General features: G+C 43.2%; 1 protein-coding gene across 1 annotated transcript; it reads left to right on the top strand.

The window, feature by feature from the left end:
• Nucleotides 1-4,217: 4,217 nt before the first annotated feature.
• Nucleotides 4,218-16,678, top strand: LOC149320993 (vomeronasal type-2 receptor 26-like). Its single transcript, XM_089488989.1, has 4 exons — nucleotides 4,218-4,499; nucleotides 11,986-12,213; nucleotides 13,306-13,432; nucleotides 15,768-16,678. Exons 1-4 carry the CDS (start codon nucleotides 4,218-4,220, stop codon nucleotides 16,676-16,678), a joined length of 1,548 nt encoding a protein of 515 aa, XP_089345115.1.
• The last annotated feature ends 884 nt before the right edge of the window (nucleotides 16,679-17,562 follow it).

Below are 17,562 nucleotides of genomic sequence, written 5' to 3' on the forward strand. Positions count from 1 at the left end.
ATAGCACTGTTAATAAAGAGCACTTTGGGGACTTTGTTTCTCTGGTGGTTTATCAGAAGAAGCTACAGCATCGGTTTGCTGTGTGTCCCCGGAGGTTCCTGCATTGCTGCAGTTCCTGGAAGACATCCAGTTGCTGTCATCCCAATTGGACTTCGGAGCCACACTTCGGCTTCTGGAAATTTGCCAGCTCTGCTCCAAGGGTCTGATTTAACCCCAGGACTCATTTGAGTTGCTGATAGTGGTTGTTGGACCCCAGCAGTTGCGCTGACAGCGCCACCGCCACTGCAACCACTATCACCACGGCCTTGCCGCAGCATGCAGTGCGACAGCAGTGGCGCGCGCGGCACTTCCGCTTGCCCTGCACACTCTTGCAGGGCCACACACAGGGCTAAGCAGGAGGAGTTCCTCTTCCTGAGGCTGGCTGGCCAGTGGCTGCTGGCAGGGGGCGGGGCTGTTGTAGCTCCAGTCTGCCCCTATTGGCCAGCGCAAGAGGAGGAGCTCCTCCTCTGGTCCCCACGTGGGCTGGCCCAGGCCCAGCGAGGCAGCAGCGGCCAGCGGAGGAAGAGGAGGGGGGAAGAGCAAGAGGAGGAAGAGTAGCAGGAGGAAGAGTAGCAGGAGGAGGAGGAGGAGGGGACGAGGAGGAGGAAGAGTAGCAGGAGGGGGAGGAGGAGGAGGAAGAGGAAGAGGAGGGGGAAGAAGAGGAAGAGGAGGAGGAAGAGGAGGAGAAGAAGAGGAGGTGGAGGAGGATGAGGAAGAGGAGGAGGAGGAGCAGGAGCAGGAGGAAGAGGTGGGTGTCCATTTCCTAAGTTTTTTTTTCCCAAAGTACCTTTTTTGTGTATTTTTGGTGCTTTTAATGCTAACAGGTCTGCCTTGTTTTAACAATGATGATGATGATGATGATGATGATGATATTGATATCAGCCAGCTTCTGAGGCATGCACTCACTCTTTCTGAAGCCGAGACAGTGTGACTTTCCAAAGTGCCTTTTCTGTGTATTTTGGTCCTTTTAATGCTAACAGGTCTGCCTTGTTTTAACAATGATAGTGATGATGATGATGGTGATATTGATATCAGCCAGCTTCTGAAACATGGCCAAGGTAAGTTGCTCGAATTTTTACAAACTCATGCACAGTGAAGAAAAACTAAAGTCCCTTGACCAAGTACACACTTCTGAGAAGTATAGTTGGTGCAAGACACCTGAAACCGAGAGCAAATCCACTTCTTGTTAAACTACCTTGACATATTCAGTATGCATAGACATGTGAACCCATGTTCAGTGTGAAACCCAAAGAGTTTGGTTATGGAATAAGCATCTGAAATATGCAAGAGGCCATGTTAAATAAAGTCATGTTCAGTGCCCATATGTGCTTCGTGTGTGTTTTGAAATGGAGGGGAGTGTTTGGCCAGAAAGGGAAGTACATTTCTGCCATCTGTCTAGGAATAATGCCAAAATGTCCTCCATTTTGAGCATGCCTAAGAAACATGCGTCTATATTAATACTTTTTTAAATTATTAAAATTTTTCGCATGTCCTCCATTCTAAAAATATGTCCTAGATTTGGGGCTAAATTTTGTCCTACATTTGCCCTACATTTTTTTACATTTGTCCTGGTTTGGAGGTTGACAGTTATGGCAACCCTACATTGGAGGCATGCATAATTTAAACATCATTGCTCCAAAGTGTCTGGAAGCTGCTTCTGTTGGCCCATCTGTTCTGGGCCTAGGTTTCAGACAGGAGCTACACTCGTGCCAACATTGTCACAGTGATAACTAAGTAGTAATCATAAATACATAACAGTTACGATGAGTTAATCTAGGTAACTCATGTCCACAACTGCTATTTAATCACTATTGTGACAATCTTGTCACAGTTGCAATTCATCCCTCCAAACTTATTTTACTGGGCATCAGCTGCATGAGGAAAAAGAGGTCCATTCTGCCAGCAGTTGGAGCATAGATGAATGATGTTTTGGTCAGGTTTAGGAAAGGAGCCAATCCAGGAGAGTTTCTTAAGTTAAAAATATTATTTAGCTAACTATATAGAATACTGACTTTTAATATATAATCATTTAAGGAGGCTTTTATATGGGATGCGTACTTTAGAAATGTCCCTTTCTGGGAGAAAGGCAGAAATGAAATGAAAATTAAGTTGAGGTCAAATTCTTCCTGGTGAGTTGGGCAGAATGGGCACAGCGGGTCAGCACTGCCTGGTCCTATATTCTTCTGTTCTGGATTATGCAAAAGACATTTATAAGGAAAATGCAGTCAAAAACTGGAGGCCAGCTGAGATTTCAAAGTGTGACAAAAAGTGCAGTATGTTTGTCTGCAAACCTTTTAAAAAGCCACCAGTCATCCAAACAACTTGTGCCAAAATATATGGGACCATTTGTTGTTAAAAGACTTGCAAATGAAGTGACTGCAGAACTGGTTTTGCCTAAAACTTAAAACACCTTCATCCCATGCTCCATTTCAGTCTGCTAAAGTGCTCATATTAGTGATAGAACCAATGGCACCAACCAATGAGTTTCTTTCTTGACTAAAGTTCAGCCAAACTTTGCCTGAACTGTTCCATCTCTCACCCATGAAACAGAACTGCACCAGAGAGTGGTGTAAACATGTTTTTGCCAGCTATGCACCTGCACATGGAGCCACACAGAAAGCTAATGATATTGTTCAAGTGATTTTTGTCCCCTGCCAGTTATCAAAATCATGGTAATTTATTCAACCTCTCACCAAAACTCAAGGAATATTTTCCTCCCCAGGTTCCCCTTTGAATTTACTGTGAAAGCCTATACCTCAAGAACAACACTTGGTAATGTTGCCCATATGGAATCTGACAAGTTTTAAATACCTCTTGCAACCCTGAGATGCCAGGGCTAAGACTGAGGGAAGGGAGGGACTGTGCCAGTGTGAGGATCAGTAATATTGCCGCCTTCAGGAGTGGGACCCAGGCAGCATTCTGTCTGTATTAGTAAAGTCAATCACTGCAGTCCTCTCCTTGGGAAAGTATTTGTCTCCCTGACTAGACCCAAAGAATATGGATGTCTGTCTGTGAAGGTGCAGGAGAATACTGAGAGAATCAGAGCATAGGAAAGTGGCTGCAGTGTTCATCTCCATCATGATATTGTGGCTGCTGTTAGTGCTGCTGCTGCTGCACTGTGGACTCTATAGGCAGCTGAAGAGAAAATGTCTCCTGAAACAAAGGACGGATCGAATCACCCCACTTAACTACTACAGACCAGGAGATTATGTCATTAGTGGGATCACGTCTACAGCAAATGCTGTGTTTTACCCATTCGTTTTTGTTGAGCCACCTTATACTCACTTTGTCTCGTAAGTCTTTATTGATTTTATCCTTTTCAAGATAATAAAGTTAGTAGAAAGAGGTTAATGTATTTAGTTAATTGTTCATAATCCCTCCACCACTTACATTTAAAAACTGAACAACAAGGAGATGATATATTGCCATCTAAACTGAAGGCCATACCAGGATTATGCTGAACAATGCCACCCATGTTTTGACTCGAACATCCTCTGCCCATGCTTTGTGCCTTAGAGCAATGGAAATGGCTGAATAATTGTTTTCAAAACTTAATTTCTCATCTATCCCACCAAAACCCTTTTCTTTTCCTCCTTTGAGAAAAAGGTCTCACCTCCTTACACATAAGGTTGTTGCGTGAAAGCAGATCTATTGTTTTCACACATCAACACTAACTGACCTCTGTAAAGATCTGAAAGACCTGTATCACCTTGCTCAGCCCTTTGAAAATTTAGTGCAAGTGACATGATTTGTATCTTTCTGAATCCTACTATATTCCATCACACTCTCACAAGTGTACAAATATGTTTTATAACCTGAGGCTTAATATCACTCTGTACTTCATCTCAAGAAATGGGTTTATATCCATGCAAACTAAAGCCAAAATAACAACCAAGTAGTCTTAACGGTGTACCCTCATTCCTTTTTCTGTTATCCTCCCTTCCTCTTTTTGTGACAAGGAGTCCCCATTTACTACTCACAGATAATGTTGGGATTCTGTTCAGATGCTTTAAATCTGAGAGTGAAGAATTAAGTACAGGCAGCATAAAATTGTTCAGTAGTTATCACGGTAAAATCCTGAGAATCCTATTATCATAAAGCAGGCAGAAATAGCATATGTTTTCATTAATCAGAGGGTGAATGTCTGACATCTTCTATTTTCCTACAGTATTGAGAGTATGTACTACTGGCAGATTCTGCCCTTCTTATTTGCCATTCATGAGATCAACCAGGATCCAAGGCTCTTGCCCAACATCACCTTGGGCTACAACATCTACGAGAACTCTTTCAATGAAAGAATGACTTATGAGGCCATGATCGACCTGCTGTCTTTTGGACGGGAGAACATTCCAAACTACAGCTGTGGAGGACAAAATAACCTCTTGGCAGTTCTTGAAGGGACCAACTCTGAAATATCTGGCCTTATTTCCTCTGTGTTGGGCATCTACAAAACCCCACAGGTAAGAATAAAGCAATGGAGTGTAGGCTGAATCACTTTGCAATCTATATATAGAGAAGTTCAGATTCAGGCACTGCACCCAGAACTTGCTCAAGGCATTTTGCAAACTGAACAACAAAGGAGAGAGCAAATAGCATGATTCCACCAACCCTAATTCAAGGTGTACTCCAAACCTGGCTCTGCCTGAAACACTCTTACTTCTAAGGCAGAAAGCCACCCAGGCATCTCTCTCTGGTAGTAAATTAATAACAACAACTACGACAGATACAAAAACAGCAACGATGATGAGAAAGGTATTTCTGGATGAAGACATAAGGCAAATCTAGACTTATCAAAAGTCCCAAGATTTGATGGGCTTTATAGCTGCACTTACTGCTATTTTCCCCTGAAATACATGTGACATTTTCATTATCCTGCTGTGTTTTCTGTGATTTTTCCAGTACTAACCAAAACTTTTAATTTCACTACATGAGGTGGATTGTTGTTCCCTCCATCTCAATCCTGTCTGAGAATCCCATACAACTCAGAGTTAATGTCAGTCATTACTACCCACAGTCTCCATTCCCCCTGCTATATTTTTGCAATGGACCGTATCACACTGAGGTTATTGGAGCTAAGATCAGGGGTGAGTGCAGGTCGAATGATTCAAATTGACGTTATAACGTGACTGTTTTATCAACCTGGTTGCCCTTCCGTTACCCTTCTGAACTGAGGGGGAATCGAATCCCAGGAGTCCCGTGATGCAGATTCAGGCAAAGCGGAGTGAGTGCAAATTGTATTTCCACACCAGTGCATATCATGGGAATTCAACTATTCGAATTGGGACCCTTGTGCATGCTCAGTGGGGCCCTGAAGGCATCCTGAACCTTTGGGGTGAAGAAGGGAGCCTGGCTCCACTTTCACGGGAATGACAGCTGCACCTTTCTTCCTCCCTTCTATTTTCCCATCCCTGGCAGCCAAATTCAAAGGGTCCTCCATGTCAGAGCCCCCATCCATTTCATCCACATCTATATCTATCCTCTTGTCATTCCCCTCATCTATTTCAGCTACATATATCTATAGCTATCCTCTTGTCACATCATCCCCTGCATCCTCCTAGACCCCGATCTGGTCAGCTTCCTGCCCCCTTCGGGTGCTGCTTGCACCCCTGTGGAAGCTCTTTAGGGCCACATGGGCACTCTTTGGGATCGTGGGCACTGCTCTGCCCCTGTGGCAGCTTCTCAGGGCCATGTGGGTGCTCCTCGGGGCAGAGCAGTCCACACATGCACTTCCATGCAGGCCTCACCCCAGAAATGGCACCGGACGTCTCGGCACCAGAAGTCCCACCCTACCCCAGAAGTCTTGCTCCTGGCATCAGGTGTAACCAGGTGCGGGAGTGTAGTTGATTGCCTCCCTTTGTGTGCATCTAGCCAGTAAATTTTTCTGGGACTTGGTATCTTCACTTTTGAACTGTAATCTTTAATCCTCTTCCAGTACTTCAGATCTCCATTCTCTTTCTATTTCCCAAGCAGCTGACTGCCTCCATTTGTGTGCACTTAGCCATTACGTTTTCTGGGACATAGTTTCTTCATTTTGTTGAGTTTCCCTGCAACTCTTTCCCAGTATTTCAGACCTCTCCACTTCCCCCCTCATTTCCCATGATGCCCTATCCTTTTTCAAAGCCAATTTCTGCTATCTACTGAACTGATCACAATCCGAGTTGATACTATTGGGAGGCAACACAGATTGCAAATGCTTGTCTGCAACTTTGAGATGTCTGGATGCTATTTCTTACTTTAGGACTCTGATTTCCCAGCATTCTTTGTCTCATATAGTTACCTTAAAGGAGGCACCCAGAACTGGAGTCCTGCATTAATTTCTGGGCATCTTATTTATCAAGGATATAGAAAATTTGGATGAGGTTCAGAAAGGGGAGACAAGGGTTAGAAGAGATATCGGGAATTCATGTATTGAGGCACATGAGTAAATATCTTAGAGGGAGGGGAGAGAAGCAATCTGGATAGTCAAGCATTGGAATGTATTCAATGTCCCCATCTCCGCTTCGGTTTAAGACCCCTCTTTCCTCTTTCTTCCTCGTATGAATGCTACTTTTAAAAATGCTGTGGTTGTCTTTCTTCCTTGTCATTATTCTGTTTGTGTAACTCCTTGCTGACAGACATATTTCTGATGTCTCTGCTTTAATTTCTGTAGGAATGAATGGGGGAAGGATGCAGTGATAGTTTGGGTTTTCCCTTTAAGTCTTTGGGGATGGACTTTGTAGAACTTCTTTTTCGAATACATCTGGCCTTGGACTCCATTCTTGACTTCAGCAAACCTTCTAGAGAAATGGCATGCAGATTTTTCCCCATAGAATCCCCTCTTTAGAATCATAGAATCATAGAGTTGGAGATTGCATGCTTCTCTCGATATAGCATCTGAATAAAAATATTTTGTTTATTTAGTATGCATATTTTTATTTGCACACTCATGTATATTCATATTTTAACATAATTCAAATTAGAATAGTTTTATTTAAATATATTCAATATTCAACTTAGCAAATGCGTAAATGTTACACATAAAAACCTGGGGGCTGAGGACCAGGAGGGATCAGAGCCTCTAACTCTTCTGCCCCCCTGGGAGTTCCCACCCCACAATTTGAGAACTGCTGTTCTAGAGGATTTTAGGAGACATATTAATCTGGGCCAAGTGGCGGCAGGCTGAGGGAATATTGTGCTTTTGATTCATTCACTTGTATGCGCTGAACAGATTGTAAGAGAAAATAGAATGTGCCTCTAAAGGATGACTGAAGGATGCTAAAGAGGTTTGAAAGAGTTTGCTAAAGTGGTGTCCACAAAAGCTTCCAGTAACAATATAATAACACAGTAAAAGCCTAAGGCATTGGCTTCATAGACCCATAGACCCAAGTTACATTTAAAATATCTGAGATTCACCCTGAATGCAAAACTCATCACCTATCCCTTCTTTTCTTGACTAGATCAATTACAGCTTTTTTACCCATGCGCTCAGTGGGAAAAGTCTGTTCCCTTTTTTCCACCGGATGATCCCAAAGCAAGAGCCTCCATACCAAGCGGTTGTCAAACTGCTCCTGCATTTCAGATGGACTTGGATTGGTCTACTTGCTCTAGAGAATGACAGTGGGGAAAAGTTCAGGAGCACCTTCACTTCTCTGGCCAGAACAAATGGGATTTGCATTGCTTTCTCTGAGACAATTCCTGTGATGAACTCAAAAGGCAGGGCATTCAGCATATTTCTGTATCTTAAGGACAGGAAAGTCAGTGTAATTGTTTGTCAGTTGGACACTCAGACCATACTTACACTAGGATTAATAATAAGAACATTCGAAAATGCTAATAAACAAGCAGTGGGGAAAGTGCTGATAGCAACAGCTTTGCAGGATCTCAGTCTAAGACTTTTGTACAAACTGGTGGATCTCCAGGACACCCACATTTCTTTGTCTTTCTCAATCCAGACAAACAAAAGGACACAATATGACAATTTGGATCAATTTCTAATTGATCTTGAGCAGTTTGGGCGAGCAGCATTTCATTGTTCATATTTAGCGCCAATGCTTTCTGTTAAACTCTGGAAGAGATGCACAGAAAAAGACACTTTGATGCATCTGCATCAGGATATGATGAAGAGGATCCTTTCCCAAGATACTTACAGTATTTACAATACCATCCAGGCTGTGGCATGGACCCTGCATGATGCATACTTCTCCCGATCAAAACAGATGCAGACGAAGGGTAGAGGCAGACTGGCTTCTCGAAGGCTCCAGCCATGGCAGGTATTCCTTTGCCTTCATATGCAGTCCCACTGACAGACCCTCAGTCATTACTTTCTGGATTGGAAGTGAGCAGGGAATTGTCTGCCAACTCCATTCTCCCATCAGCCCTCAAATGGTTTACTCTTGACAGGTTGCCTGCTGTTCTTCCGGTGAAGCCCTGGATAATGTTTGGAAGAGGGAATTTGCCCAGGTGGTTGATCCAATTATCTATGGGTGTCTTCTGTCTGCTAAGAGATCTCTTTAGTTTTCTGTAATGATTCAGGTGATAAAATGGCAAGGAGAGGCACTCCCCAGTCCAATTGCAACCATACATAAGTGGAAGACACTGTTAAGTACTGTTTGTTGTCGATAATGATGGTGGTGGTGGTGATGATGATGATGATGATGATGATGATGATGATGATAGCTAAGTAGTGTTTGCATTGGTCCTGAATTATCCAGCAAAGCTTTGCCAAGTACTGAAGGGAATTGTTTCTCAAAATTGATTAATTTGAGGAGGATATTTTTCTAGAAAAAGTTATTTGCCATTGATGCCATAAAGACAGGAGGCCATAATAAAGTACTTTTTGGTACCTGCATTTTCTCCCATGAAAACTCACATCAGTCTGTGTAGCCAAACATGTGCTGAAGATCCTTGAAAATTCAATTTTCCCCCTTATTACCCTTGATCTCTCCCCATCCTGCTGGCTTCAAGTGTCTAGAGAAGACTGGGCAAGGGGAGGGGTCAATGAAACCTTAAAAGAAGGTATAGTCCCACGTTGCTTTCAGAGGGATGTGAGGTCCCTGTTGAAAACAAAAATCCTGGAAATAATGAGGTGGGGAAAGCCTCCAGATCAGGGCCGGCTCTAGCATATAGGTGACATAGGCAGTCGCCTAGGGGCCCAAAAAGATCAAGGGCGGAATTTCCGCTCCTTTTGGAGCATGCGCGTGAGCGTGCGCGCACACACACAACTCCAGCCCCAGGGCACTGAAAGCACTCCTCCTGGCTTTGCTGGACTGTGGACCCCCAGGAAGAGAGGAAAGGGCGCTTGTTGGAGTGCGCGCATTCACGCACGCAGCCCCAAACAAACGCCAGGGCGCCACTTGCACTCCTCTAGGCTTCAGGAGGAGTGCAACTGGCACCCTGGCATTTGTTTGGGGCTCCACGCGTGCATGTGTGAGCTCCAACAAGCGCCCTTTCCTCTCCTACTGGCCCTGGCAAAGTCAGGAGGAGCGCAAGTGCCGCCCCTAAACTTTTTGTGGGGCCCAAGGGGGAGGAGCCAAAAGCCCTGGAGGAGAGGGAGGGAGGGACGAGAGGCTGCATCAAGCTGCATCCACACTGAAGAAATAACCAGGTTTGGCACGTTTTAACTCGTTTCTGGTTCAAGGCTATGGGATTCTGGGAGTTAGAGTATGTTCTGGGGTCCAGATATCAAGGCTTGACTCTTTTCTGGCTCATGGCTATGGGATTCTGGGAGTTAGAGTATGTTCTGGGGTCCAGATATCAAGGCTTGACTCTTTTCTGGCTCATGGCTATGGAATTCTGGGAGTAGGAGTATGTTCTGGGGTCCAGATATCAAGGTTTGAGTCTTTTCTGGCTCAAGGCTATGGAATTCTGGGAGCTGGAGTTTGTTCTGGGGTCCAGATATCAAGGCTTGACTCTTTTCTGGCTCATGGCTATGCAATTCTGGGAGTTGGAGTATGTTCTGGGGCCCAGATATCAAGGCTTGACTCTTTTCTGGTCTCCTTTTATAGGACACATTCTACATTTCAGACGTCTACCCAGAAGGAATTTCAAAACGTCCTCATTTTTTGTAAGATGAGCAGATGTCCTCCTTTTCTAGGACGTGTCCTATGTTTCAACCTTCTGGCTAGGATGAATGTAAAAATGTCTTCCATTTTTGGTAGGATGACCACACGTCCTCCTTTATCTAGGATACGGCACACATTTCAGCCCTGCCCAGGAGCAATGTCAAAACGTCCTCCATTTTACCAGGGTGACCAGACGTCATCCTTTATCTGGGACACGTCCTACATTTCTGCCCAGGAGGAATTTCAAAACATCCTGGTTTGTTCAGAGAGTTTGCCTTTGCCAGCCTTTCCTTGAAGCTGAGAGTGTGTGATTTAGTTGCCTAGTGGGTTTTCTTGATTTGTTCAGAAGTTTGCCTTTGCCAGCCTTTCCTTGAGGCTGAGAGTGTGTGACTTACTTGCCTAGTGGGTCTTCTTGGTTTGTTCAGAGAGTCTGCCTTTGGTGACTTGGGTGTGTGCGAGTGTGCGCCTTCAAGAGGTTTTCTTGGGAGCTTTGTTCAGAGAGGGTTTGACTTTGCCATCCTCTGAGGCTGAGAGAGTGTGACTTGCCCAATGGTTTTCTTGGAAGATTTGTTCAGAGGGGATTTGCCTTCACCTTCCCTTAAGGCTGAGAGAGTATGACAAGCACTGTGACGTACCTTGTGTGCCGCACCATTTGGGCATGGTACATGAGCCATGTCATCGACAAGTGCCCCATGTAAGATGTTTAGCCTTCTCTGTTGGAGAGAATCAGATTTTCATTGAATCCTGGTCTCCAGAGTCATAGAATCGTAGAGTTGGAAGAGACTGCAAGGACCATCCAGTCCAACCCCATTCTGCCATACAGGAACTCTCAATCAAAGCATCCCCAACAGATGGACATCCAGCCTCTGCTTAAAGACCTCCAAAGAAGGAGACTCCACCACTCTCCGAGGAAGGACTATCTTCCACTGTTGAACAGCCCTTACTGTCAGGAAGTTCCTCCTAGTCTAACAAACTAAGCTATATCCCAACCTCCTATCCAGGAAGAATGTCAAAATGTTCTCCATTTTGAGCATGACTGAGAAACATGAATTTATATTCTTTTCTATTAATGTTTTTGGCTTTTAGTTGGTTGTGTTCTTCATTTTTGAACGTCCTACAATTTGTCCAACATTTTGTCGTACATCATGTCCTACATTTTTCCTACATTTTGAGGGGTTACCGGGGGGGGGGGGGCACGCCAAAATATTTCTCGCCTAGGGTGGCCAACTATCTAAAGCAAGCTCTGCCCCAGATGCTCCATGGCTATGAGTGCCCATCTTTTCTTTGATTAAATGGATCATTTTAGTTGATGTGCATTATCTCAGTTAAGACTAGCACACCACCCATCACCATTCCTGAATGGTCAAGCTGGTATCTACGAAGCATATCAATTGATGGCAATATGCTCTAGTAAGGCTGGAAAGATCACTTGGTAGGTGAAACAGCAATTAGGTATTGGTGCTCATTCACCCATAATATTATTTAAAGTACAGTCGGCCTTCCATATCCACAGATTATTTATCCATGGATTCAAGAATCCACAGCTTGAACACACACACACACACACACACACACACACACACGAACTTGATTCTACTATTTTATATCAGGGACACCATTTTACTGTTCATAGTATTTAATGGGACTTTAGCATCCATAGAGTTTCGTATCCACTGCAGGTCCTAGAGTCAATCCCCAGTGGATACCAAGGGCTCACTGTATGCCTATTCTGAAACAGCTGCATTGGTTGCCAATATCTTTCTAAGCAGCTTATCTTTTTGAAATTTAAATGGCTTCCATGAATCTAGGATGATCAGTGGAAATGCGAACTCCAAATAGGGAGAGGTGAGATGTAAAACAGGATTTCTTGTCTGTAAGGTGCAAACATGTTCCTGTTTCCTTTCAGTTTCACTCTTTCCTGATGAACTTCCAGCTGTATAATACTTCCATGGATGGAGTTTATTTGGATGAGCATGGAGTTCTGGTAGCTGACTTCAGTATCATGAACTGGGTCGTTTTTCCCAACAAATCTACTGGTGGTGTGGAAGTTGGAAGCATAGAGAGACAGACCTCCTCCGAGATCAAATTCACCATTGACCAGAATGCTGTTGCATGGTCCAAGTGGTTTAATCGGGTGAGGATAACAAAATCTATCCATTCATTCTATTTGTCCACAGAAGCAATTTCCACTTTATCCACTACTACCTTCTATTTTACCAAATGTTTATTGTCTTTTCCACTTGGTCACATTATGTGGTGATATAGCCAACGCATGACATCCTTGTTTTAGTCAGCTTTACCTCTAAAGAGAGTTGAGTGCTATTTTACTGTCAGCAACATAGAAAGCCCTACTGTCTCAGGAGAAGAAATATTAGTGTAGAATGATTCCTTTGTTCTTAGGCAGAATAATCAGTTTCATATCTTTGAGAAGACATCCAGAAGGAGAGTTAACTTTCTGGACATCAAGTCATACAAAAATAGTCAAGTGAGAAGAACAATTAAGTTTTGGAAAGAAGGGAGGGGGCAAATGAAAAAGAAGAAGTGAGTTAATGGGATTAGTAATTAATAATAATAATAATAATTTGTTTTATTTATATACCGCTATTCCAAAGATCATAGCAGTGAACAGCAAGTAAGCTAATTTGCCCCCAACAGTCTGGGTACTCATTTTAGCGACCTTGGAAGGATGCAAGCCTGAGTCGAGCTTGGGCCCTTTTGCTGGTCTTGAACTCGCAAACTTGTGGGGTGTTTTTGAGTGAATGGCTGCAGTGCAGGCATTTAACCACTGTGCCACCAGTGATTAGTGATGCACTAATGGATCAGTAATGGATAAAGGACTGAAGTTCAGTCCAGACAAGATGGACAGAATACCCTGAGAATTAGACTCATGTGGTGGATGGGACAAGGCTTCCCTCTGTGGTACAAAACATCTTCCACCAGGCAAGTTTACTAATCCAGCTTCAGCCTTTCTGGATCTGAGGGATAAGAACTAGACTGGAATCCTACTACAAATATATGGTGAACGTGCATTGCCAGTGTTATAAATGTGCTTAGCTGAATCTAGACACCCTTGAGCCCTTTTCATGGTTGAAAGACACTGCACAATATCCACACAAACTCTCAGGCAGTACTGTCCAGAATCCTCTTTCTCATCAGACATCCCATTCTATCCCAAAAACCTCCCAGTTAGCACATTTCCTTGGCTGTTCCTTCTTTTTATGGCTAGACTGTGCCCATTTCTAGATGTACTGAAAGCTGTCGCCCTGGATATTCCAAGCTGGCCAAGGAAGGAGAGCCTGTCTGCTGCTATGACTGTGCTCCATGTCCAGAAGGAACAGTCTCCACTCAGGAAGGTAGGTAACCCTGGAGCAAAGAACTGCTCTTGAGGAGTGGGACAAACATTCAGACTCATGAGGCCCAGGAAGGTTTGTAAAAGATCCTTTTGAACATGGACCCCTTCTTGGTTGTGCATTTACAGTACTTAATTAACTGACTATAATTAAAAATACTACTGACTATACCAATGCCATAGCTGTTATTTTCAGATGCTGACCATTGCAATGGGTGTCCATGTGATCAAATAGTAAGCAAATGGAAAGAAATTGCCTCAGGGCATGTAGTCCAGAGAGAGGATAATAATAATAATAATAATAATAATAATAATAATAATAATAATAATAATAATAATAATAATTATTATTATTATTTATTGTATCCCACTTTTGTGTTGCCAAAGAATCAAAACAGCTTACATCTAAAAATCAGTCTAATACACAATACATTGTATATATAATATCCCCATATCCTGCTAAAAAGGAATTAAATATAGTACAACTGAAATTAGTCTATTAAAATCAAATAATAAACAGTAAACAAGGTAATCAAAATGGCTGAGTGATACACGATACGTGATAGGAAGGGGGGTTCATTTATGTTTTTATTTGGCTGAGGGATTCTATTCAGGAAAGGCCTGCCTGAAGAAATCTGTCTTGACAGCTTTTTTATAGCTGTCTAGGTTGAGCCACATGTCTTCCCCTTTGGGGCCTTTCAGTCACCTACACATTGTCAGCTGCACATAGAATGGGAGACACTGTGTCAGGGGTTCATGTAGGATTATTTCAGCTTTTGGCAGATAATTTGAATTTAACTACACACAAGCTACTTGGAACTAGCCAGTGCACAGAAGGGTTTCTTGCATAGGGAGGCCAGTGTTCAAATCTTGTTTAGCTGTTAGATGTACTGCTTTACTGTTGATGGACTTGCTAATAGGTTCTCAATTTAAGAGACCACACAGATGGGAGGATTAAAAGGAAATAGCTGCATTTCATGCTTTCTAGAGTCCTATGGTGGATGACAGACTAGAAATATATAAAATCAAACAGTTTAGTAAGAAGAATAGGGAGCTATCAGTCATGCTGAATGATGGCAAAACAGAATAGGGGTAAGTTTGAGCTCACTACAGTTCTTTTGTTACTTACTGCTGTTATCATTAGGTCAGTATTGCCCACCTAGATGGCAGAAAAGTCTCTGTTGCAGTCTTTTTAGCCAAGAGGGAGGAGATGGTTATACTGAACTGTGACTTTCTGCATTGCCACTGAATACAAGGGGCTCTATCCCACTACAATTTGCAGCGAATAGCAGATCGGGGTATATGACCCTCGTTCCCACTTGAAATCAATTTCAATCCTTATTCAATCGATTTTAGTGACGATAAAGCGGGGTAAACACAAAAAAACGAGTTTTCCTGACAGTACTTTCTATTTTGAAATGTGCAACCTAATGGTGACAACAATCATGCCCCCAAAAAGTGATTCCACAAAAAGATATTTTTTTGTAGTGGGAACAAGGGACCATTTAGAATCAATTACTGACACTGTAACAGAAATTTCAGGAAACTTAAAAATCTAGGACTGACAGAGCAAAAGAATTGGCAAGAGGACCTAGTAATTGAAAATCCACAAGTTTATTTCCAATTGTCGACAAAGGAAAACAATGAACTCAGTGGAATTCAAGTTCCAAAAAGCTGAGGCCCCGAACAAGACAAAATGGCTCTTTTTATATTATTGAAGACAAAGAAGCTTCTTCAATACACCTGATTGGCTAATTACAATTTAAACATACAGAATTCTTACAATCAGAACAGAAATACATGCATACATTAAAACTGCACCATCACTCCTTACCCCCTCCTGTAGCCTTCCTTCTAACCTTGCTTCTGAATGTCAACTATGTGTCCTTATCTCAGTAGTTTATGTTATGTCTTTTTTACTGGTGCCAGCTTCCATCCAGGTCAAGATGCACTCATTATTCCTTTGCTCTAGTTTTTCTAAACTCCAAGCCTTTATTTCAAAAACCATCTCTCTGGCTGACAAAGGTGACTCCATCTTTCTATAGCTATTTTATTTCAACAAGGAATTTCCACCACAACACGGAGCCAAGCCAAATTGGAAATCGGATTATAATGCCAGTGGGAATGAGCCCAAGGAGAGCTGATACCAAACTGCACTCACATATTGCATGTCTTATCCATCCCTTCTCCCCAGCTTGCCCCAACTTCTCCTGTGCTATGCCTCCCCTTTATGCCCTTCCCTTCTCCCCAGTTTAAGAGACCACAAAGATGGTAGGGTAAAACCAGAATCTAGAGGTTGTTTAAAACAATACCAATGCCACAGCTCTTCTTCTTTTCAGATGCTGACCATTGCCATGAGTGTACAGATGATCAATATTCATATAAGGACCATGACCAATGTGTTGCCAAGGTTGTCAGCTTCCTATCTTATGGAGAATCTTTGGGGATTGCCCTAGCTTCCCTTGCCCTGTTCCTATCACTGACCACAGGGCTTGTTTTAAGAACTTTCCTGAAATATCGAGAGACTGCCATGGTCAAAGCCAACAACCGTGATCTCACCTACATGTTCCTTGTCTCCCTCCTGCTTTCGTTTCTATCCTCATTTCTATTCATTGGTCGACCACACATGGTGACTTGCCTTCTCCGACAAACTGCCTTCAGCATCATCTTCTCAGTCGCTGTCTCTTCCTTGTTGGCAAAAACCGTCATGGTGGTGGTGGCTTTTATGGCCACAAAGCCAGGGAGCAGGATGAGGAAATGGCTGGGGAAGACCTTTTCCAACTCCATTGTCATTTCTTGTTCTGGTGTTCAGGTGGCCATTTGTACGATCTGGCTGGGAATCTCTCCCCCTTTCCCAGATGCTGACATGCACTCCCATCATGGGCAGACCATACTACAATGTAATGAAGGATCTGCAGCCATGTTTTATACTGCCCTTGGCTACATGGGCTTTCTGGCCACCATCTGTTTCACTCTGGCTTTCTTTGCCAGGAAGCTGCCAGGGGCCTTCAATGAAACCAAGTTGATCACCTTCAGCATGTTGGTGTTTTGCAGTGTTTGGGTGTCCTTTGTGCCCACCTATCTGAGCACCAAAGGGAAATACATGGCAGCTGTGCAGGTCTTCTCCATTTTGTCCTCCAGTCTGGGGTTACTGGGCTGCATTTCCATTCCCAAATGCTACATTATATTGTTTAGGCCTGACTTGAATACGAAGAATCTTCTGATGTGGAAAACAAAAGATGGCACTTGATAATTCATCTTAATTTGGTCATTTTAATTTGACACTTCTTGGTCCAGCATGTCTGTTGTATAGGTTTTTCTTTTGTTTTATTTTCCTATACTACTCAATACTCATTGCTTCAGAGAAGAGGAAAAGGCCTGAGGAGTGACCATTTCCAGTGATAAAATACTACAAATTAGAATAATGAGAAATTCAACTGAGATGCAATCGAAGTGATATCTTAAGGCAAGATCATTGGTGCTCATGAAAATGAATAACAATTCTGTATTTACTTGCATACATCCCAAACTATGAATTGTCTAGAAAGGCTCCCAACTGAAGTAATTTGATCTCTGATCCAATAAGACGTGATCTCTAAATAGGCAGCCACAGAGTTACAGCTTTAAAAACTGATCTGCCAAAGCAAGGCTGTACATTTTTATGATTCTTAGAACCCATTCCCACTACCTAAAGCCTCGAATCCAAAATCGAGTTAAAAGGCTCCAGTTTCCACTGAAAATCAATTCAGATCTTCATCTCATCAATTCCAGTGGGGAAAAAACTGAGTAAACACAAAAAAGCCGGGGTATTTTGTTAGCAGTTATTTTATGCTCCTTTTGGTAAGAATCTATTCCAACCTGCGTCCAACATGTGGGAAAGTCAGATTGGGATGGATTCTTTTCCTTTTCCCAGCTCCCTTTCTTCCTATCGCCGGTGCTTTTGTCCCTTTCTCTCTTCTTCCCCTCCCCTCCCCTCCCCTCCCCTCCCTCCCTCCCTCCCTCCCTCCTCCTTCTCCCATCCTACCACCTTCTTCTTACTTCCTCCATCGGGCACCCACCGCTTCCCTGGGGCTGGCAAACCACCAGCGCTTCAGCCGCGCACCTGCTGCTTTTCCGGGGCTGCCACACCGGCCA

Source organism: Sceloporus occidentalis, unplaced genomic scaffold, assembly GCF_023333645.1.
Source record: "Sceloporus occidentalis isolate IW3139 unplaced genomic scaffold, rSceOcc1.0.p SCAF_1, whole genome shotgun sequence".
Classification (NCBI taxonomy): domain Eukaryota; kingdom Metazoa; phylum Chordata; class Lepidosauria; order Squamata; family Phrynosomatidae; genus Sceloporus; species Sceloporus occidentalis.